Genomic DNA, 24,682 nt, shown 5'->3' on the forward strand with positions numbered 1-24,682 from the left:
TGTAATGCTATTTAACTATTCCATTATTCTTTATTTACAGATTCTTAAAAGTTTGTGAATATATACAAAATAGTCAGTCTCTAATCAGAATGCATGTGTAGGGCAAGCCACTGTTACTCACAAGCTCACATGTGCTCTTTGCACAGTAGAGCAAGCAGTTTTATCACCATCACAAATGGAAAACTACAGGTATTTCTCTGTAGCACAGATTCATTTTTAAGTCACTGGAATCTACGCGATCATAACCAGGCTTTTAAAATGTAATATTACCAAGTTAGTCAATGTATTTATTTATTTATTTATTCAAACTTTATTTATCATTTTTGGACAAAAGTCCAAAATGTCTTAGTATCAACACAGAGCATTCTTTACATGACATTCAAGTACATCAGATAAACATTGCATGCATTGGTTTTCTCAGGTTCAGATTGGCTCAATTTACATTTAGTTACACAGTTCCATGACGCAACCGACCCTCCCCCTCAACATTCAGCCCGTTCAGGGAATACCAATAGGTCACTGTAAAGTCAAAACAAGCATTTGCAATGCAATAGGTCTTGCATTTGCAAGAGTTGGAGCTATTGGCATTGTAAATGATATGCCTTTTATTTATGCTTTTTGAAAACTGGCAAGTGGTGCATAAATATAGTATGCTTATTATGAGTAAGGATGGCATTAAAAATGGCTCAGATATTGACATTTTGCATTTTGTATGCAACCATTATAAGTAAAAAATGTGTTTTTTTGTATTGGTTGCTCTTTTTTAAATCACCTAAATAAAAGGCATTGTTATTTCTAATGCCAATAGCTGATACTTTTGCAAATGCGAGACTTATTGTATTGCAATGAGTGTTGTTGAGTAAAGTAGATTGGCGTTGAGTAGAGTAGAGTGGAGTGGAGTGAAGTGGAGTGGAGTGGTATAAAGTAGAGTTGGTTAGAGTAAAGTAGAATGTATTGGTGTGAAGTGAAGGAAAGTGTTGTAGAGAAAAGTAGCGTTGTGGGTAGTAAAGATGAGTGTGTTGTAGTAAAATAGTTGTATTGAGTGGAGTACAGTGGAGTAAAGTAGAGTGAAGTGAAGTAAAGAAGAGTGGAGTTGAGTAAAGGATATTGTCATAGAGCGGAGTATAGTAAAATAGAGTGTAGTAAAGTAGAATGTTATGCAGTGGAGTAGAGTGTATTGGAGTAACGTAAATTGGAGTGTAATAAATGTTAGTGGATTATAGTTGAGTGGAGTATAGTAGAGTTGTGTTGAATAGAGTAAAGTATAGTGGAGTTGAATAAACTAGAGTAGCGTGGAGTAGAGTGTAGAAGAGCAGATTGTAGGAGAGCGGATTGTAGGAGAGCAGAGTGGAGGAGAGCGAAGTGGAGGAGAGTGGAGTGGAGGAGAGCGTAGTGGAGGAGAGTGGAATGTAGCTGAGTGCTGTGGTTTGGAGTAAAGTAGTGTTGCGTGTATTAAGAGAGTGGCGTTGAGTATTGAATAGTTTAGTGGAGTAATTTAGAGTGGTGGTGGGTGGAGTGGTGTAAAGCAGAGTGGTGTGTAGTAAAGCACAGTGTCAAAGATGTTATCGGTATTGAAGGGATTGGAATAAAGAATAGTGTTGTTGGGTATAGTAGAATGGAGTATATTAGAGTAGAGTATAGGACAATGAAGTAAAGTAGAATGGAGTACAGTTGAGTAGATTAAATAAGAGTTGATTATAGTAAAGCTGTTTGTATTGGCATGGAGTAAAGTAGAGTGCTGTAGAGGAAAGTAGAGTGGCGGGGAGTAAAGCAGAGTGGGTTTTATTAAAATTGAGTGTTATTTAGTCGAAGAAAGTGGAGTACAGTGTAATGGAGTGAATGAGATTTGAATTGAGTAAAGTAAAATAAAGTGGAGTAGAGTGTTGTTGATTGGAGTAAAGGAAAGATGAGTTAAGTAGAGTGGACTGTAATATAATGGAGTGGAAGTAAGTAGAGGGTATAAAAGCGAAGTGTAGTTAAGTATTTTTTTGTGGAGAGCAGTAAAGTATAGTGTTGTGGAGTAAAGTAGAGTAGTGTGGAGTAATGTTGAGAATACTTGTATGGATTAAAGTAGAGTGGTGTAGATTTGAGTGGAGTGGTGTAGATTTGAGTTGAGTTGAATACATTAGAGTGGAGTAAATGAGAGTGTAGGGATGTGAGTGTAGTGGTGGTAGGGTAATGTAGTGGAGTAAAGCAGCATGGTATTGAGAAAAGCTGAGTGGTATTGAGTGGAGTAAAGGTGAGTAGAGTAAAGCCTAGAGGAGTATAACAGAGTTATGAAAAGTGGAGTGTAGTAAGGTTGAGCAGTGTTGCATAGAGTGAATTAAAGGAGAATGGTGTGGAGTAAAGTAGAGTTTTGTATAGGAGAGTGGACTAAAGTGTAGTGAGGTGAAAGTAGCTTAGGTAGGCGTAGTGTAGTGGTGTAAGTGTATAATAGAGATAGGTTTTTTGAAAATGTTTAGTTAAGTGATAGAAGGAAGAGTGGCTTTAAATAGGATACATAAGTGGAGATGTTATATTCACAATATCAAAGTACTATTATTTTTACACTTTTCATGTAAAAGCACAGGCAAATGAAGACTAGGTTGTGCTACACTCATAACTTATGGTAGCACCATTTCCCATCTGTTTGACAATACTGTTTGTATGCAGGCGCAAGCACATGTCGCCTGTGTTGTAATAACACTTTGCCATGTTAACAAAAAAAGAGAAAAGTTACAAGCAGAGGCAGATTATTCCGTAAATGAGCAGCCTAGGGGATGGGCTGCCCACGCGCCGCAAGGATCCATTATAAAGGCAGGAAGGCATAATTCACAATTAACCTAGACAAGGACGGAATATGGAAACCTAGAAACCAGATGGAATTCATGAAATGGGAAACAACAGCGCGATGGGCTCACATTTACATGGCCACCTTTAGTATGCGTTAATTTACAATGCTTTATAGAGCTGTAAATGGGTGGGAGCGGGACCTGCAAACAGGCAGGAAATCCAAGGAGGGCAGCTGGGGTGGTGCAAAGGAGGGCTGGGATGGGGAGGTGCCACTGTAAAGCACTGGTAGGAGAAAAGCGAGTAAACAAGAAAAGTTGTTTCAAATTAAACACAGTTTTTATCCCTTAAAAGGGTTCTTACAAATGTAAATGGCCTGTAAAAAAACGAAAGACACACAATGCAGCATAGCACCCCGTTCGCAGCAGCTCTGTACAAAGCACAACAGCTGGTCTTTTCCATTTACGCCTAATAAGAAACGTAGAATGAAAGAGTGAAAGCACAACATTTAATGCAAATTTCTCTCCATTCCAGGCAGAGCTTGGGAGCTACCTACAGTTGTTTAATCAACACTAAACATTTACAAGCGATGTCATGCTGTTTGTTAGAAGAAGGAAATAAAAGTGCCACTTAAAACTGCAAAATATGATTCACCACCCTTAATTTGTTTAAAAATGAAGCACTAATAGGGCGTTTCTAACCATGACATTATTCAGTTTGCCATTCTCCATGCCCATAGTAGAATGTTTACTGTAGTTAGGCAGTGCAACAAAGAATTTTAAGACTGCATTGGGAGTTAGCGCAAACGCATTTACAAACCGCTTTTCTGACGTGTTTATTGTTTAGTATTTGCACACCGCATCGGGAGAACTCAAATCAAATGAAATTGTTTTCAAAAAACGAAAAAGCATTTTCACACCTCATCAAGGGACCAAGGGTTAACACAGAAGCATTTGAAATAAGCAAGCACTGATTCTGAGACCGCATCGGGGGTTAGCGCATTTCACACGTGAAGTTTGGAAAAAGCATTCAGCAACGAGGGTTAGCTCAGAAGCATTTAAAATAAGCAAGCACCCAAAATGGAAAGTTCAAAGAGCATTGGCCGTGCGGCCGTGAAAGGGATTGGATCCTGTAAGGGCGCCCGACCAGAGTGAATGAGCCATGATGAGAGAGGAAAGCCAGATGGCGCCCCTGCTCGTAACTGTGCTCGTAACTGTGCACTTAACCAGAGCCAGAGCAGCGCATGCGCTGGCTCAGGCGAGACCTAAAGAGTAAGAGGGACCGATGAGCACATGGTCCAACTGCAGATCAACCATACATAATGTTCGCAATATGCCCATGTTATAGAACAATCTGCTTTGCTATACTTCGGATGGCTCCCCCTGAGTGATCAGCGATGGAGCATCCTGAGTATACTGTGTTCCTGAAGGTATGATATTAGTGGTCCCCAAATATCTTTGGGGCGGGATGTAGTAGGCAGTAGTTCTGGTTGTTAGTTGGTCTTTACTATAGTTTATGTTGTGTAACCAGTCTTTGAATTTGGGAACTCTCCCAGGGCCAACGCAGTGAACTTTCTTCGCTCCTTAGGGATGTCCACTGTGTGTCCCAGTAACGCAAGTAGGGGAGATAGTGGTAAGGGTAGTGTAATTATTTCAGCTAGCGCCTCCAACACCTCCCGCCAGAAAACCTATACTTGAGCACAGGTCCACGCCAAATGCAGGAAGTCCGCCCCCTCTTGATGGCAGCACATACATTGGTCACCTTCCTGGATCTTGTATGTTCGCAGTGGCGTGTAGTAAATTCTCTGCAACATTTTAAAGTGAGTTAAGCACAGTCTGCTGCTAGCTGTGATTTCTGCGGTCTGCGCGCAGCAGTAATCTCATTGTACATCTGTTAAGGGGGATTCCAGGCCTTGATCTCATGCGCATCTGACCCCTGACAGCACTCCCGGCCTTTCCAGCAGAGCCTCCTGATAGATATGAGACAAAGCATGTGAGGGGTCGGACATCTTTAATGGAGTGTGAAGGACCTTCAGCGGGGTAGGCTCCTGCGGGAAACTAGGTGTATTTGCCTGCATTTCTTGTTTGAGTCTAATGTTTAGGAACACCTCCAAGGGTTACGGTAACTCTGTCCCTTGTCAGTAGCTCTCTTCGATCTTTAAACCTTCCCTCGTGGTACAGGACACCCCATGTATGCAACACCCTCTTGGGCAGCATGTCACGACATACTGCTTCCTGCTTGACTGGGGCATATGGAAGGTATGGCAACGGTACTAGTGGAGAATAGAGCAGGGCCTTATCCATTACCTTTGTCAATTGTTGCCAAGCGCTATTGGTGCAGGAGACTGTGTGGTGTGCTACTTTCCTGCCTGGGACCTGTGTACCCAGCAGGGATGCAAGTGGTGTAGGTGACATGTAGCCTTGCTCAATGGCGAAGTGTGGCATGAAGGACGGCAAGTGGAGACAGTATATGGCGTAGTGGGCCTGGGCGCTGAGATAGTACAGTTCCATGTCCGGAACTTTAAAGCAACCCAAGGAGAATGGCTGCGTCAGATGTTTCTAGCTCAGTCGGGGTTGCCTCCAGCGCCAGACCAGCCTGATGAGCAATGATCGAATCATGTTAAAAAAGTTGCACCCTGGGTGATCGGGTATATTAAGAGATAAATAGAGTAGCTTGGGGAGGATGTTCATTTTCATCAGGGCCACTCTGCCCGCTAAGGAGAGCGGGAGGGTGATCCATCGGTCAATCCATGTGGTAATCGTGTCTATCGCAGTCCCATAGTTAGATATAATCTTCTCTTCAGGGTTCCTAGTAATGATGACTCCCAGGTATTTGATTTCGTTTTCACACCAACTTAGCAGATAATCAAAGGTAAATCGAGGAGTACTTGAGGTGAGTAGGAAGATCTGCGACTTGCTCCAATTCAGTTTTATCCCAGATAGATGACCAAACCTGATAAACTCCCTCAGAATGAGATTGAGACTTACGCTGGGGTCTCGGAGATGTAGGGTAATGTCATCCGCATATAGCAATATGAGGATTTGACGGGAGGGATAGATTATGAGGTGTTCTCTGTGGTGCTACCTAATTTTGGCTGCTAGGGGCTCAATGGCCAGGGCAAAAAGCAGCAGGGATAACGGGCATCCCTGGCGAGTGCCCCGCTTAATAGAAATTGGGTCAGAATATAGTCCGTTAATCTGGACCGCCTCTGGTTTAGAGTAAAGAAAGTGAATCCAAGCAAAAAAAGGGCGCAGGAGACCCATTCTGCCCAGTATGGCCAGCATGTAATCCCATTCCAGGGAATCAAATACCTTCATGGCATCTAAAAAAATCCCTGCTATCGCGCAGTTCGGGTCGAAATCATGAAGAAGCGCAACATGGTACGTAAATTGTGGGAGGTAGCTCTGCCGGAGACAAATCCTGCCTTCTCTGGTAGAACTAAGCCCTCCATAAGCAGGGACAGGGAGTTGGCTATGACTTCAGCCAGCATCTTTGTATCACAGTTGATTAAGGATAAAGGTCGTTAGGCCTCACATTTATCCGCAGTCTTGCCTGGTTTGAGCAGGGAGATAATCACCCGTAGCTACTGGCTGTTATAAATTTATGACTGGTGGTTTTGCATTTACTGTTGATGCTCTGTGATGGTTCTGGCAACGACCTGATTGGAGCTGCCCTGTACATAATCCTCTGTAAATTGATACCTGGTGCCAGTTGGCACAGTGTATATATGTATGTGATTGCGTTCTAATGTGTTAGTCTATGAGGAGGATGACATTTGGGAGCATCAGCTAGCATTGCAAAGGCTCAGTGTGGAGTTAGCGCAGCTGAGTTTGAAACAGAGGAGGCTAGAGACCATAAGGGTCCTAGTGCAAGAAAGGATGGCGGAGGCTGAGAGGGCCTTCGCCAGGGAGAAACTGACTTTAGAGGGTAGGTTGTCCCCTGAGAGTGGTTTCAGGAGTCTGGATTCACCAGGGAGGGTGGGGTCCAGTGGTGGCAGCAGAAGTGATTTCAGTGTAGGAAATCCCATTCCCAGAGTCCAGAAGATGGTACCTAGTTCCCAGGAAGAGGGGTACAGTTTGAAGTTCAGGGGCAGTAGGAAACTGTCTCACCAGCCCTGGGGGGAGTTTGTGGATGTGTGTTGTAATGCATTGAAGGAGTGGGTGGTGTGTAGCACGGCGGACGATTTTGAAGGGCTGTTCCACCTGATTATCAGGGAGCACATGCTCAGTAATTGTTTTCTGGGGTTGTGCCAACACCTGTTGGAGTGTGGGTTCTCTGATCCCAGGGAACTTGCACGAGAGGCAGACCTTTGGGTAAGTGCCAGAGGGCCTGGAGAGGCATTGGGAGTGATCCTGAAGGGAGTGGCTCAGGTGTATTCCAACCCAGAGTGGTGGGAGAGGGTTCGAGTAGCCCAGCTAGGTCCTGGTGAAGTGCGAGGGTTGTAGGGCCTCATGTCCTGTCACCAAGGAGAAGGAGTGAGTCGGGGAGGTGTCCCAAGGTGCCCCAACCGCAGTTCCATTGCCTGGAGGGTTCCATAAGGGAACACCAAGTGGGGAGCCTAGGCTGTCCTGATGGGTCGTCCATTGAGGAAGATCTCCTAGTGCCAGGAGAACCTGTGTCTTCCAGGGGTACCACTCTAGGTAGGAGAGTGCGGAACTTTGGAAGGGGGCGCCGAGGAACGGAGGACTCGCCTCTGGCACCAGCTCAACTGCAGGGTACAGTCCCTGGGTTGGGAGGCCAGGTTCAGGTACTGCCTGACCAGGAGGGAGGGACATCTGTAGTCAGTGCCCCCCCGATTTGTCTTCCAGGGGTACTTCTCCAGGTGGGAGGGTGCGGAACTCTGAAAGGGGGTGCAGAGGGGTGGAGTCCCCACCTCTGGCACCAGGTTTGTCTTCATGGGGTACCTCTCCAGGTGGGAGGGTGCAGAACTCTGGAAGAGAGTGCAGAGGGAGGAAGGACTCGCCTCTGGCACCGGCTCAGCCACAGGGTATAGATCCTGGGTTGGGAGGCCAGGTTCAGGTACCTGTCTGACCTGGAGGGAGGGACATCTGTAATCAATGTCCCCCCTAGTTTGCCTTCCAGGGGTACTTCTCCAGGTGCAGAGGGAGGGAGGTCTCGCCTCTGGCACCGGTTCAACCTAAGGGTTTAGACCCTAGGTTGGTGGACCAGCTACAGGTTCAAGGTCCTGGACTGGTGAGGAAGTTCTGTTCTGAGGGTGCCTCTCGTAGGAGAGAGTGCGGGACCCCAGAAGGAGAGGTAGGGGGACAAAAGCCTCACCCGTCACTTCTGGTCAGCCTGAGGGTGCGGACCCTAGGCTGGAGGATTAGTGGCTGTTTAGAACTGCCCTATGAGAGGTAGAGTGGTAAATGGGTACTATGTGCCTGGGGTTACTGCCCCCCACTCTGTGAGACGGCAAACACCAAAGACATCTGGGTAGCCTAGGGCCTGGTCCTGGCTGAGGACAGCTAGGGAGTACCAATGGGGTGGCTTAGTTGGTCCAGGGAGCTCAGACAGAGAGAACCACCTGGGTTCAGAGTGGTGTAGAACTTGCCGGTACCCCTGCAGTTGCGGGCCCGCGTCCATGTTCTATCGCCCCAAGCAGGGAAGTCCATCAAGGTATTAATTGGTCTACCCTGGCTTTTGGCTGGAAGGGGGTTGTGTTGGACTTGGCCCTTTTTGCAGGGTCATCCCTAAACTTTTTGCCTTCCTCCTAGTCTTTTTTCTAACATGGTGTTGGTGGTTTTAGGACTCTGGCACTTTAGCACTGGTTAGCAGTGCAGAGTGCGTGTTCTCTCTGCCCTCCATAGGCTAACATTGGGAACTCTCCCCTTATGGGATAACACCTAAATAAAACAAAATAAGTATGGCATGTTTGGTATGTGTGGAATGGAAATGATAAATGCTGCGCAATGGTGTGCGCTGATTTATTTTGACTATTTTAGGAATGCCACTTTTAGAAGTTGGCCTTTCTGTGTGCTGTGTGCCTGCCTGCATGTCTTTTTCTAGAAGTGACCGGGGCTGGTGAGGAGTGGGTAGCTAAAGGGAGGACAGGGTCAGGCTGAATGGGGGACCTGCAATTGGAGTAGTGGAAGGAGAAATCCCCTGTCTCTGAATGGGCCTATGCCTGCCCTGTACAAAGCTAGTTCAGCCCCCTACTAACACCCTTCCCAGTGCCAGATGGAACTAGAACTTCCAGGACTCTTCCAGAAGCTTCGGCCCCCTTCTAGACGCAGGGAAGAAAGGTGTATAAATACAGGTGCTGTGACCCCATATGGTTGGTGTGCTTGTGCTGACGTGGAGGGGACACTCTGCCAGGAGGAACCACTGTGGGACCCTGTGTGCTGGCCCTTGTGCCCAACTCTGCCCCTCTACCTTCTGCAGGACCCAGGAAGAGACTTTGCAGGAGTAAAGGCTGCTGCACTGGAAGGATTGCCTCTTTGCAGTGCCTGACTGTTCCCAGGAATTGCTGCTCTGCCCAGTGTGCTGTCCTCCGGTCTGCTGACCTTTCCCATCCTTGCCTCCACATCCTGGAGCTTCGCCAGCCTTCTAGCACCTCGTGGGCACTACATCTTAATTTCCCCCAGAGGAGCGCTGGAGCTCTGCAGTGCCGAGCTGCACATGGTTTCTGAGGAAATCCCCAGTGTGGGAATTTCCTCTCCGTCAAGGGGCTGTTCTTATAACAGTCAAAACCACACAGGAGCAGAATGTCGCTAAGTCCCAATGCCCCTCTCAGAACCCCCCTGCTAGGTCTGTAGTTAATTCCTTCGCAGGTAAGTACTAAGGGGGAAAAGGGGTTGGGATAGAGAAGAGACCGCTCCAAAACTCTGCCTGTTTGCTTCTCCTGGCCTTCTTTTTCTTCTGCTTACTAAGGCTAGAAACAAGTACTCATGTAAACCTTGTCTGCTTACATTAAACTTACTTTCTCTTTAAACATATGAATAACTTATCTTACCAGGAAATTGTTTTGGAGCTTGCCTCTCTTCTTACTTCTCGTAGTGACTGTTTCTTACTAGAGAAGCCTTCACTAAGTCTCTTGTTCTTTTCTTTACAGGTCTTTCAACTTCCTTCTCTGTTCTGTCTATTCATGAGAGAAAAACAAGGTAAGTGTGTGTTTGTCTTTCTATTCTTTTTATAATTCTATCTGGGTTCCCTTTTAATTTTATACTCACTTTAACAAGGAGACTTGAGGGCCTTAAATGGGGATGTGTAATGATGTGACCAGCCTTCTGTTGCTCTCCTTTGAACCAATTATCACCTGAAAATATTATCGGCTTAGTTTAGAAGGAGGGCTTTCTCTTGTAAGTCTTTAAAATGACCTTATGGGAACGAGTTTTCTATTGTGCTTTTATTTTCCTGACTGGACGTTTTGAGGTACAGAATAGAAAAGAGCTCTATGGATCTTGGAGCTCTAAAAGGTTAAACGCTGTGCGAAGAAATTATTTCACCCGTATTAACCTTCTCTTTCGAACAAAGACACACTCGGCTCTCGGAACTTAAGAGCCGCTTTTGTCTAAAGACCATCAATCATTCTGCTTTCCTTCACAAGCGGCACAAAGGAAATGTGCGCGCAATAATATTTCATTTACTAGAAACGAAAGCCCAATGCTGCACGAAAGGGAGACGTGCTCGCATTAGACATTCGGGATGTTTTTTAGTTATTAATTGGACCTTGGGAGTTCAGTCTCAGACGCGGCGTGTTGAAAGGTCACGCCCGCGTCTATTTACTCTGCAATATTATTTAGATGTACTTACTTAACTAAAAGACTTTCTTTTAATTCTCTGGCATTAACAAGGCTCTAAAGGAAATGACTTTTCTTACTTCCTTGAGTCGTTTGCTTTATCTTGACAAATTGGAAAATATTTTACCAGTTTTTTCTTCAGAAACAAATTTAGATTTCAAAACTAGACTTACATTAGTACCTGAGATATTACCAACAAAGCTAACTGGGATATTTCGCGTCTACCCTGACTAACTTCCACGACGCTTAGTTTTCAGATGCTCTTCAAGTAGATTCTTCAGTGATGTGCGCAGTAGCATGTTGGAGCACACCTCACCAGACTGTGATTGCTTGAAAGACTAGACTGCTAAACAACAGTAGGCTGTTGCAGTATCCAAATGTTGGCAGCCATGTTGGAGATTCTGCGGTGCCAACTTGCACTCCAGCTGAGAGGATAAATTACTCTTTGAGTTTGGAAAGAGAGGGTAGAAGCCACTGAGGAGGTATAAGGAGGAAACCTCCCGTGATTTCTGACACCCTCATTGCTGATTTTGCGCGGGTGCCTACCCCGCATTTCCCACTCCTTTAGATCTTAATTGCAGGTGCCCACCTCGGTGGTGCTTTATTTTAATTCTGGCGGGCGCCCACCCCGTGTTCTAATGTGGAGGATACCGCCGCCGGCCCGTGTCCAAAGGAAAGCGTTGTGTGGCTCTATTGCACCACCGCCGGCCCGGGTACGTGAGAGCGCTGCAGGAAGGAAAGTGCTGTTAGCCCGACTTTACCGCCACAGTTAGGCTGCCTTCTGCCAAGAGTTTCGGCGGGTGCCCACCCCACGTTATATCACTTTTAAACCGAAGGCGGGATCCTACCCCGCACTTCGGTAGCCGGATAGAGGAGGGCCAAAGAAAAGAAAACGGAAGACCGGCGGCGGCACCTGGCGGTGGACGGGGCCTGCCAAGTAGCTGATGGGAGCCTCGCTGGCTCAATTCCCGCCTCCCCCCTGCCTAGTGGGAAGCCATCCGGAGCCTCGCCGGCTTCCCCTTGAAGTCCCGGGTCCCTGAAGGGGGCCCGGATGAAGTCAGGAGAGGAGACGGCCCTAGCGCTGATGCCCCCAAGAAGGCGAGAGCAACCAAAGAAGAGTCCCGGCAAGTGGGGAAGTTGCCGGTGCCTCCCCTTGCCAAGAAGAGTCGGCCGTGTGGCAGGAATCCTGGTGAGTGGGGCTGCGTGTGCAGACTGTCGAGGGCCGGCCGAGGCACATTGGCGGTGGCTAAGGCCCCCGGGGCACACGGAGGAGACGCGCCGGCATTCACTGTACTTGCCAGGCAGATGCCCCGGGTGGCAGAGTGCAGCTACCCTTCATCTCTTCTCCGCCTGGGGCTCCGACAACAATGCACTGCCGAGTCGTGGTTAGTTTTTTACCTTCACAGCTGCCCCGTCTGACAGTGGGCAGCTGCAAAATAGGAGGTATTTTGAGTTTAGGAGTCCCGAGTGGGGCTTCAACCAGCATATTGCTAGTGCCAGAGTCTTGTCTGCCTCATTTTGCACAGCTGCCCCGCAGGAGCGGGCAGCTGCAAAGTTGTGGGCAACATTACTTTTTGATTTCAGAGTCCCAGTGGGGACCCCAACTTTACCGGTACTGGTTGTACTCCGCACAGCTGCCCCGCAGGACAGTAGGTAGCTGCAACGTTTGGGCAATTCTGTACTGTGGAGTCCCAGAGTGGGGCTCCAATCTGTACATTGTTAGGGTCACCAGGTTTGCCCTGCTGATTTTGTGTGTAATGCATTTATGCCTAAAGGAATGCCTAATGTGATGATACCTAATGTCATGCCATGATGTGTTGGGGTTATGCCCACTGCTAATGGGATATATGCCTAATGCTTTCATGTTAACGAGATGCTGCATGCTAATGTGTTTATGCCCAATGTGACTTATGCTGATACGCTGGTATGATGCATTATGTGTTTATATGTCTAAGGTTGAGGCTTAATGTTTTTCTCCTAATGCTTACATTGCTGGTTTTCTGCATAATGTCCTTATACCTGATCTAAGGTGGCTCATGCCTAATGTAATGTAGTTTACCCCTAATGAGATGCATCATATTTTGTGGCCTAATGTCTTGCTCGGATGTCTAAGGATGATGCCTCATGCACATGAGATTTATGCCTAACCCTAATGTGCTGATGCTAAGTTCATTATTCACCAGTAGCTACTGGCTGTTATACATTTATGACTGGTGGTTTTGCACTTACTGTTGATGCTCAGTGATGGTTCTGGCAGCGACCCGATTGGCACTGCCATGTACATAATCCCTTGTAAATTGCTATTTGGTGCCAGTTGGCACAGTGTATATATGTATGTGATTGCATTCTAATGTGTTTTTATAATACAAAGGCTATTTTTACATAACCTTGTGTGGAGTCTCTTTTGTAGTGTGCCTAGTGTGTCGCTGCTGTGTGTGCGTGTTGCGCAAACACTTTACTCATTGTCTCTGGGATACGCCTGGCTGCTAGAGCCAAGCTACCAAGGGGGTGAGAAGGGGTTATCCTCAGGGTGTAGCTCCCTCACCCTGACTAGAATGGGTGTTTCTGCCTGGCTTTGGCGCTTGCCCTAGCCTACCGGGAAACCCCGTTTCTAACAATAGGGATACATTACAAGTGAGGCTGACAGGTGGAAACAGAATAGGTCGGAGAAATGTAGAGGAGCTGCAGGACATGGAGTAACAATAGCAGGTGGTGGAGAGGACACAAATGAGAAGGAAGAGGGCTATAAAGAACAGAGGTGGGACAGTTCTTCAAGTAGGTTTGCAGATACAGTCTTACTTGATGAGGTTTAGCATGAAGAGCTGGGATTTAAGTTCTTTCTCGAAACAGGTGGGAAAAGGGTTACAGTTACAACCTTAGGATGTGGTCGGAGAAGGCAAGGTGTCTGATCACTTCCTGTCTGCTTTTTCTGATCCACAGTCTTGTGATGCTATTGGTATGATTTACAAGAAGCCCTACAGATGGCTTGATCCTGGATGTGGTAAGCGTCACTGGCTACCTTACTGGTGATATAGCAGGAGGTACTGGGGATCTTTGAGCATTGGTGTTATCCTGAAAAACCTCTGTACACTTTTGATAAAGAATGTTGCTGCATGAAGGGCTCTCTTCAGGGGATCAGTTGGGTGTCATGTATTCTACTGAGCAGACATTGCATTCTTCAAGTAGACACAGAACCATTGTTTGAATAGTTGATATTAAGTCAATATTTTACTTTAGTTATTGCCAGGTTACCATGGCTTGTGCATTATGCGTGTGACTTGGCACTGCTAACAACTTGTGGGCTGAAGTCCTCAGCTACTGTTTCTTTCATCCACCCATCCCTGAACATGGTGCTATGTGCTGGTTTGGCAATAAGGACTCACTTGGTCTTAGGTGGAATCAGCTTGAGATATCTCTATAGCCAAGCTGGGCGGGATATGGAATAGGTCATCAGCTAAGTGATGTCACTTTCTGATGTGACCCTTAAATACAGTTTGATGTAATCTAAAATGTGTTTATAATGATGTCTATGTCTGCCAGAAGCACTTTTTTTGAACTCCCTGTAGAGACTGAAAGCATTCTAGGAACCCACATGCCTTTAGGATGGGCTCTTACCTCAACCTGGAGCAGTATTTGTAGTCTCTTCTTTAGTTCCACTTTACTGCTATGATTTCGAAGCTCATTCTTTTTGCTAGCTGTCTAGCAGGGTTTGGCGATAAACATCGCTGAATGCTGTAGAGAGGTCAACTTGGATGACATGGTATGGTTGTTATGGATGTGATCTGCAGCAGATTGTCCACTAATTGGATGTTCTTGGTTTCCATGCTATAAGATGGACTAGATCCATACCGGTATGTCTATATAACAGTCCTTAATATAGTTAAGGAGCTGGATGGCGAAGGCTTTCTTGACAACTTTTGTAATGTTAACACTCAATAGCAAGTGCTTTATTTAGCTGCTAAATTCTGGACTAACAAGCATTTGCAATGTAATAGGTCTCGCATTTGCAAGATTTTGAGCTATTGGCATTGTAAATGACAATGCCTTTAATTTATGTCTTTAAAAAACGTGCAATGATAAAAGGCATTGTCATTTTAAATACCAATAGGTCAAATGCAATTGAAATTTGTATCCGTTTGCTGCATTTCTTCCACTTGCAGTACTTTTAGTAAATGTATAAAGTACTGAAATAAAAAAAAAGGTGCAAAACAGCAGTGGTGGGATCTTGAGAGCAGTGTGGGAGTGAAGAGAGTTGTATTACGCCATATTTAACTCATCCCATATGAAGGAGCCGACACTGTCTCTGCTCCTTGTCCACGGCTGAGTGCCTTTACTCTGAATGTCTGGCTAGTACACCCCGCCCCTGGGCGGAAAGACGGGGCACCCTCGTTATGACACCCGAGGACAGACAGCTGTGACTGCCTCTATCTCTGGATGGCTGTGACACCCGAGGACAGATAGCAGTGGTTGCCTCTATCTCTGGATGGCTGTGACACCCGAGGACAGACAGCAGTGACTGCCTCTATCTCTGGATGGCTGTGACACCCAAGGACAGACACCAGTGACTGCCTCTATCTCTGGATGGCTGTGACACCCGAGGACAGACACCAGTGACTGCCTCTATCTTCGGGGGGCTGTTACACCCGAGGACAGACAGCAGTGACTGCCTCTATCTCTGGATGGCTGTGACACCCGAATACAGACAGCAGTGACTGCCTCTATCTGCAGATGGCTGTGACACCTAAGAACAGACAGCAGTGACTGCCTCTATCTGCAGATGGCGTTGACACCTGAGGACAGACACCAGTGACTGCCTCTATCTCTGGATGGCTGTGACATCAGTGGAATGATAGAAGTGACACCTGAGAACAGACAGCTATGACAGTCTCTATTTGCAGACGGCTGTAACACCTGAGGACAGAGAGCAGAGACCCCCACTGTCTGCAGAAGGGTGTGACACTTGAGGACAGACAGCAGTGACTGCCTCTATTGCAGATGGCTGTGACATCTGTGGAGTGATAGAAGTGACACCTGAGAACAGACAGCAGTGACAGTCTCTGTTTGCAGACGGCTGTGACACCTCTGGACAGACAGAAGAGACACTTGTGGACAGACAGCACAGCAGTGCCAGACTCTGCAGGTGGCTGTTACATCTGTGGACTGACAGAAGTGACAACTGCGGACAGACAGCAGTGACAAGCCCTGAATTGCAATAAATCGCAGTGATTGGCCAGTGTAACCGGAGTCACTCAGTACCTCCGTGACAAGGCCCAACCAGGCTGAAGCATGATGGGTACTTCAGATGTTTTCATTCAGAGAGGATCTGGCCTCACTGCTTGATTTCTGACAGTGGCATCAGGGTTGGGCCAAGACTCATTTGGATGTCAGTTGTCATTGTTTGAAGTGGAAACGTGAGCAAAAATGTGATGGACAGGGATGCAGCCGAGAGTAATTAACAGCGTGTGAAATGAATGAAACCGTTTCATTCCACTGTGTTAATCCAAAGTGATTCACACAAACTGGCATGGGTATATACACTGTGAGAGTAGACAGCGGTTTCACTCCACAGAGTGAGAAGACAGTAATGACAGGGCCTCGGTGTGAGCATATAGCGCTAACCATAGGCACACAGTGTTGTCTCACACACACATTGCACGGTGTGATGCACGAAACACATCAATGACTACAAATGACAAGCAATGTTGTCTCACACACACAAATCGACGACGCACTCAACAACCATAAGTGACTACAAATGGCACACAGTGTTGTCCCACAAACACACACAGACACACAAGGCGGGGACACACTTAACAAACAGCAGTGGCTATTGAAGGCACACAGTTCTGTCCCTCTCTCCATCCCTCTAGCTTGCACACACACCTCGCTCAAAACAAACATCAGGGGCACACAGTGCTGACACACGACACACACACAGCTGGCACACAGCGATAAAGCACTGAACAAACATCAGTAGATACCAAAGGCACACAGTGTTGTGTTGTCACACACACCACAAATCAAATCAAAAGGTATGTATAGCGCGCAGACTGCTCGATGGAGTGTATAGGCGCTAGCAAATTGGTGCGACGCACAGGGATATCTAGATCACTTTATTAAAGCCAAGTATTAAGCTAACGTCTCAGACTCCGGGCCCTCAATGGATCTAGTCGACCAGGGCAAGGAGCCCCAGCCTCTGGGGGCCGCAGCAGAAAAGTAAGAATACCCCATTGTGTCTTCGACACTACTTTCAGCAAAGCCTCGTCGACACGCAATAAACATCAGTGGCTAGAAGTAGCACACAGTGTTGTCACACACACACACACTTCGCACATGTCGCAAACATTAGTGAACCACACAGCGCTACACCACTGTGCCACACAAAAAGCTTCGCTGTGACGCGCACTACGCTTGCATCCAGCGCCAGGCGGGTGCAGAGGGGAGGACGAGGAGCTGTAGCAGCCCCCCAGGTAGCCTTGTGCAGTGTGCCCTATGCCCTGATGGATTAGACAGAACACAATTAGCTTTTAGACACAGCCCACACCCCTGAATTTGTGTGCAGCTGGCTGCAGAGGATTAAACACGGACCTTTCCAGGCACTGCTGTCTCTTGGCACTTTGTGACAGCGTGGAAGCTGCTCCCCCCATCAAACAAGCCAGGCTAGCAAGAGCAGTAAATATGCCATCTTGATAATGTAATAATACATGCCAGCATTCCCTGTCTGTTCGGCCTGGTAGCCGCTGTTAATTCTAGGTGCCACTTCAGTTTACAGTGAGGGGTGGGGGGTGGAGGGTGGGAGGGGAGTTGAAATGCTCCCTGTAATCGGAATGCACTCTGCAGCAATGGAAAATGTTGCCACTCTAGTGAAAGGAAGAGGAAAGGTGCACGACGACGCAATAAATAATAACAAAATTAATAACACCACCACCACAGACCTGCCGTCTTCTGAGTTCATAATCTGGAATACAACAAACCAATTGACGTATGAAAGAAAAAGAGAGCACACATGGGCGCTCAAAGAAATTAGTTGAAAGTACAGACGAACGTTTATGTCTCGATATTCAAACTAGCTAATAGTTAAGGTGAAACTGATCAACAACAACATGCGGGATATAATTGCTTGAAAATAAAAATAGCATATTTAATATTATTAAATACACTACACGCATATTATAGAACGATATGAAACAGTATCCGATGTGTGAAAGTATATGTTCAGCGAAATAATATATATATATATATATATATATATATATATATATATATATATCGCAGAGATTGGCAAAATTGTTCACGGAAAAATGATGAGAGTTGAACGTTGTAAAACACAAATGCACACAGCGCTCGGAATTATCAATTTGATCGATTTTGCAAAATGACACCTATTATATGTTGTCTTGTTCTGTGTTAAACTGGCCTCTGCTTACGACACCAGAGCAAGGTTTCCCCAAGGCTCCCGGCAGCAGGCTGTGGGAAGCGCCATCAGTGAAGGTGCTATGAAACTCCTCTGAGTGGTACATCGCCCTTCTGCCCTCTTAGGATGCCCGACTGCGGCTAGAAGCCCCTAGAGGCGCTGGACGACCCCTCAGAGCGCTGCCTGCCGCAGTACCAGCCCGGCACAGCCTTGCAGCAACGTTGTACCTTCCTAGGAATAGACAAGCAAAGAACAAAACTAATTACCGAGGTAAAGTGTAGCAAAGCTCGTGGTTGGTATGTGTAGGAACTGGTTGAGTGATCGACTTTCCGGCAGACATTCAGGAAGAGCGTTTATACAGGCCAACAAATTCATTCCAGAGATTGTTGAACCATGATGCTTGATTTAAAAAAATGTATTTAAAAAAACACAAGGGAAAGTGAAAATGAGCCATGAGCGCGTTACAGGCACGCCGTGAGCGGGCACATCGGCGTGGCCTGCGGCTCGTGCCCAGTAGCAGCGCGTACAACTCGGTGAAGTAGGCGCGGCTGCAGTTCAGCAGGGGAGAGCGGTTGTCGCAGCGGGCCTTTTCAGGAGTACATGCCGGCCCAGCCGAGGGCCCAGAGGAGCCACAGTACACGCATCATTGTACCGGTAACAGCGCTGCAGGGCCGGTAGGAGACAAGCCATAGAGAAGGCGGAGGGAGGGAAAGTACGCCATGCTTGTTGTTGAGGAAGACGAGTACGCGTGTACTGGCGAGGCAGGGGTGTGTGTGTGTGGTTTTTTTACGCGCGTGTGTGTTTTGGCGCAGTTACTGAATGCAACTGGCTTGGTGGACTGAAGGGGGACAGGAGATGTGCACACCGCGTGGCTGTACGCGCGCGTTCACAGTTCCAGTCCGGCCTGCAGCCTGCGCGCCCATCTCCTGTCTCCCTTGAGAGCCAAGTCAGCGACAATAGGTCTAGCTGGCGACAGCACTTCAGGCTGCGTCGCCAGGTGAGAGACCTAAAAATGTGGGTATGAAGAGTATAGTAAGCACAACCAAAACTGAATTGTCTATAACCACATACAGAGCTTAGATAATGTTTCTGCTACTAATTGCAATGTTATTCATTTTGCCAAGCATGAATGCACAGTCTGCTTTTTTCGGAATTGAGATTTATGAGCTGCAGGATAAGCACAGATCTCTGCAGAGGGTGTTATGTCCGCTAAACTTACCCTATCCAGTTCAGCTTTCTCATATGAAACAACAAAGAATAACTAACGATACTTTATTTTTCAATAGTAGGGTATATGGGCAAGTGATTTAGCTGTGCCATCTGATGCAATGATGTCGAGCACGAGTCACACAAATACTCAAAACACTCACTAAAAATAAACGATACCTTTTTCAAACCATACTATTTCACACAAGACAACTAAAGATCATACCTTTTCATACGTGGGCCCCAAATACTGGTACCCCCTACCGGAAGTGCTGCGAAAGGCCCCCTCTTACCTGACTTTCAGGAAACATCTGAAAGCCTTCCTATATTGATGACATACTCTGGGTTTTCGCTGCTCTCGGCAACTGAACTAGGTAGCGCGGAGATGCCCCCGGGTGATTCATGCGCTTTACAAAATACCAATAACAATAATAAAAGATGATCTTCTATCTCATGGACTTTGATGCATTGGAGGGTCGGGTGCCTCTCCACATTCCCCTTTTGATGCCACCTGTTTCCTGAGTTATTTCGGGCATTTGTCTGCATCTTATCGTTCTCGTGTAATCAGCAGACCTTGTTTTTGTTTAGAGTAAGCTCATTTATACAGTGCGTGCTGTGTTCCCTGGACAGGTGATTAATGGCCCTTGTTTGTTTGTTGGGAGAAATGAACAAGGACATTAAAATGATCGTACATCCTCACCGCCACAGGAAGCCTTACTGCAGCAAAGTGTTATTGCTCACTGAAGGTTTTTTCATCATACATTAATTTTAAAGGTGGAAAACTACACTACGTCCAAAGAGGTCGCATTTGCAGATTTGGCAAAAGTCAAGGCAAACTATACTTGAACAGAAAAAGTATAATTCAGGTAAGCAAAATACATTATACACAGTACAAAAGAAATCGCAGCACCCCAAGCATCCTGCATCACACGACAGCCACGCCAGGTCACTAATAGGAGAAACACACCCTTAGGGCCTAAATTGATCAAAGCTATCCGAAGACCAAGGACCCAACTCACTACTCTTTTTCTGTGTGTAGAGGTGTAACTCACACCTAAGCCTGTAGTAAAACACATCTACTCACTGAAAAAAGCTTTGCTAGACACAAGCAACTCTTTCCACCCTCTCCAACATAAACACTCAGATAGAGAAGAAACCACATGGCCGGGCACAGCATTCACTCACTCGATGTTTTTTAGATGTTTGAGTGACAAAAAATAATGCTGAAGGAACTAACCATCGGGCAGAAATGGTCATTGGCTGGCCTTTGTTTCCTAGGCACATGAAAAGGCTTTTTTTTCTTTCAGGTAATTCAGGCATTACAACCAAGAAATGCAGAAAAGGTAGAGAGATTCGTTTTGGGTATTCTTTTTGCGGGTATGTTCAATTTGAAGAAAAGAGACACGGTCAATACGTTACAAAAAACATTTTTTTACCTGAATGTAGAAGTTTGCGAAGAGGATAATTAAAGTAATCATATAACAGTTCTGGAAATACAACCAGCCCATAGGGAATTTACAAGGCCACCACATCGCACAGCTTGTTTGAGTCATTGTCAGCACGAACTGAGTCTGAAAAAATAAGTGCAGAAGATCGTCAAAATGTAATTCAGCTACCAGAGGCATACGCAGGCTTACGCATATCAGGCCACAGTTAAGAACCTTCTCCACCTGTGTTATGTGCATTGTTTAACACCCTGACCAGACTATCACAATTTACTAAATGATAGGCGTTAAATCACATCACTAGGATCAAATACACAAAATGGGGGACAGAAATAAATTTAAGACCCTGGGGCAAATGTTTATGGTTGTGCACGCTGCACGTAAGAAAATGCTGTTGGAGGTACACAATGTGTTAAAGTCTTGGAATTAGACCTAACTCCTGCACAAGAACTTTAAGCCACTAGACATAGTAAAAAAAAAAACTAATATGTATCTGGTAATTGGTATAAATAAGGCAAAAAATAGTGCTAGGTGGCATAATACCCATCTGAACACAACTTGAATTCATTATTACAAACTCTGCGGATGCCAACATCAACATTGGTTTCGTGTTCAAGGAAAAGAAGAGAGTGGAGTTTATATTGTACAAGCCTAAATGTATTTCCCGGGCAGAAGTACACCAAAGAACAATACGATCAACAAGCATTTGCATAGCAATCGGTCTCGCATTTGTGCGAGTTTAAGCTATTGGGATTGATGACAATGCCTTTTATTAATGTTTTTAATAAAACATTATACACCAGGAGTGACTAGCTTGCCACTCAGCCTGCCTGGTTCCAACTGCCAGTTGTCACCAGGCTAAGCCCCAAACACTCCATGATGTCACCTAAGGTTCTAGTGGTGACATCACGCGAGTGACCATGAAATCCCCAGAGGTAGAAAGAAGACAGGCTAAATATAACACAAAACAAAACAAAAAAGGCATTGTTGTTTAGAATGCCAAGAGCTCAAACCCGCGTAATGGCGAAAGACCTATTGCATGGCAAATGCTTGTTTTACTTTCCTTGGCCTGAAGCTACAGGCCGACCCCCTGCTGTGTCCCCAGGATATTAGCTTGTACTCCAGGCAGATGACGCGACAAGCTGATGTGCTAAGCCCAGGTGCAAAAGTGACACAGGTGTCGCTGCCCTGCTGTGTCCAAGCTTTGCTTAACCTGCTGCAGTCATACCAGGGGACGTGATCAGCACCATATAACGAGCAGTGTACATATGTAACCGCTTCTTTTTGTGTAACCCTCTTCACCCAGTGACCCCATGGTCTGCCATCTACATACACCGTCATTGTTGCCTGTGTCTGCCCCAAGCTATCTCACCTGCAAGCAGGTCAAACTGAACAGCGTCGTTATACAGTGACCGTGTCCTGAGGCTGTGGTTAACCCGACGAGCTACCATGTCACTGCCAACTAGAAACTGTCCTTGTTAACTTCCCTGGGCTGTGTTTTTGTGCTGAAATAATAATGTCTTGCACATGTGCTTGTTGGATAAAAGTACATTCACATTTTCCTAAGCATGCTCGTTTGTGAAATAAACACCAGTCTGTGTTGGTGAAACCCAAACGGTTCAATAGTTTGAGTACCGGCCTGCAACCCCTGAGCTTGGCTGCTTGTATTAACCTTTAATAATATCACAAGTTTGTACATCCTGAGACTACTCTGATACAGATAACTTGATCAAGTCTTGCTAACCATTCTGGGCAAGTCTGCAACAATAGGTCTTTCGCTAGACGCGAGACCTAAAAACTGATTTATTAAAAAAAGCAGTCCCAGACATGGTGGTCTGCTGAGCCCAGCAGGCCACCATTCCTGGAAGGGCCTGTCATTCCCAATGGGCTAAGAAAATTGCGAGAGGCTCATTAATATTCATGAGCCTTGCAACTTGTGACCCCATTGGGAATCGCAAACAGTGTTAAACACACTGTTGTACATGCAAAATAGCGCCTCGAAAATTGCAAGTCTCAAATGACTCGCAATTTGCAATGCGCTATTTTGCAGGTCGTACCCTTACTCCCTTGTTACGTTTCTGCATTATTTGGCTTTGCATCACGCCACTTTAGTTATCGGTTTACCTGATTGTTCAAATGTTGCACTCTTTTTAGTTCCTTTTTAAGTCTAATCATGTAGCTGAGAAAATAACTTCAGAAAACATGCCTGCACAGGTATGATTCTTAGGCTAAGCTTAATCCTCGGGTTTTCTTTTCATTCTTTTCCTTTGAATATGCGAAATTGCTTCATACCGCTTGTGTGCTTTGTTTGTCAGCCTTTCGCGAATTGCCTTTACAACCACTCCAGTTTGTGTTCTTGCCATGCTTGACAGGCTTCTAATGGCCTCATTCTTTTCACAGACATCAGAGTGGCATCATTTATTGTACTGATTTCCAAGGCAGACACTGAGCTTTCTAGAAACGGGATTCCTTGTTCTCTTCAGGTCGCCTTTCTTTCAATTCATTGCTTGCATTGCTTTTACAACCGCAGTTAGGCAAAAGAATCTCTCTGCTTATATCTATTTATTCCCCAGACCACAATCCCTTTCCAGGATATTTCAAGAGCTGGAAATTGACTTCTTTATGGTAGAAATGCAATGAGGGCATAATATATTTTTAAACAGACCGCAATGATTAAGAGACGAAAAGAAAAGTAAAATTGATGCAAGACCTTCTAAAAGAATCAGTGGAGTAGCAAATCAGTGGAGTAGCAAGGGGTTGATGCCCGAGCGGCACAAATTTTGGGGGCGGTGGCCTGCAGCCGTTGCGGGACATCTAAGTAAAGTCAGAAATCTCCAACAACGTCCTCCCCCCTTATATACGGCCACGAGCGGCAAACGCAGGGGACGCCACGGGCGGCATGAGGCCTTGATACGCCATTGAAAAGAATATCTCTCTATGGTTACGACGGCACAACATTTAGTCAAGCATCCCCTTTATCAAAGAGCAGATAACGAGCTGCCTCTCAACAGCAAGGCATATCTGCCTGGCTTACGGCTTGGAGAAGGAATAACTCACCAGCTGGCACTGAGTGATGTACTTCTTCCACCAGAGATATGGGCGAAGTGCAGGAACAGCAGACAGTCCATAGTAAGAGTACATGAGGACATGGATAAAGCTATTAAGGGTGGCACCAAAGTAGGCTAAAAAGAAGTGGGAAAATAAACATTTAGTCTAGATAGAAACATCAACATTAAGGCTAGACTATAATCAGATTATTTACACACTAAACTCACCTGTTATCTATATTTTTAAACAAATGCATCATTAGAACGCCAGGCAAATTGGAACAAAAAAATCATACAACTGCTTATATTTTAGTTGCCCATTCTATTTATACAAAAGATCAGAAACAAGAAACACAGGCACCTCTGCAAAGCGGTTCTTTAAATCTAGCTTTATTGGCATGTTATTGTTGACACAAATAGAACTTTTTTACTGGTCATTCGTTGTTCGTATCCTTAACCGAAGATGATAAAACAAAATACTGCCTCAGTACTTCTTATCTCTAAGGGGTGTGCTTTCTTGGGGTAACATTAAAGTACATTACTATAAGACCATGACAAGGTTCGTAGTTTAATACAGCTTCTGCATTTCTCAGGATAAAAGCAAATTGTGATACAAACAGCTTCATTGTTTTTTAGTTGCAGCCGAACATTATATAAAAATCAAAAGAAAACCATTAATTCTGAGTGACAGATCAGGGTTTGAATTTCCAAATAATCAGTAGCCGCTAACAGATGTACCTGTTCTGTGCAACTGTAAGTTCTTAACCAGATTCAGCTTACTCACTGTGGTGTAGAACCTCTAGCATTATGATGTCACGTCACGAAGAATGTAATAAGCGGGGTTTGGTCAGAGGGGCAGTTGGACTTCGAGGCCGTTGGATGAGGTGTTTATAATAAACCACTACTTACCTGTTTACGTGATGCCTGCATGTCTTCTTTGAACATTGCAATCAGGCGACGAGGGTGGGATCAAGTGGTGTATGCTGGTGAACTAACACCTCAAGAAGGCCAGATGCTTTTTAGGTCTCGACTATTCTATCCCGCAGGGATAAATAGATGAGA

At 45.7% G+C, this 24,682-nt stretch overlaps 1 protein-coding gene across 1 annotated transcript in view; it reads right to left on the reverse strand.

The window, feature by feature from the left end:
- The window catches only part of ELOVL5 (ELOVL fatty acid elongase 5), a 515,314-nt gene that overhangs the window by 107,190 nt on the left and 383,442 nt on the right, over positions 1–24,682 (reverse strand). Inside the window, exons 6-7 of the mRNA XM_086926429.1 lie at positions 23,631–23,755; positions 20,565–20,699 (exon numbers count right to left, since the gene is read on the reverse strand). Of these exons, the coding sequence (XP_086782555.1) occupies positions 20,565–20,699; positions 23,631–23,755 (260 nt within the window). The remainder of the gene's footprint in view (positions 1–20,564; positions 20,700–23,630; positions 23,756–24,682) is intronic.

This window comes from Lissotriton vulgaris, chromosome 6, assembly GCF_964263255.1.
Source record: "Lissotriton vulgaris chromosome 6, aLisVul1.2, whole genome shotgun sequence".
Taxonomy (NCBI): domain Eukaryota; kingdom Metazoa; phylum Chordata; class Amphibia; order Caudata; family Salamandridae; genus Lissotriton; species Lissotriton vulgaris.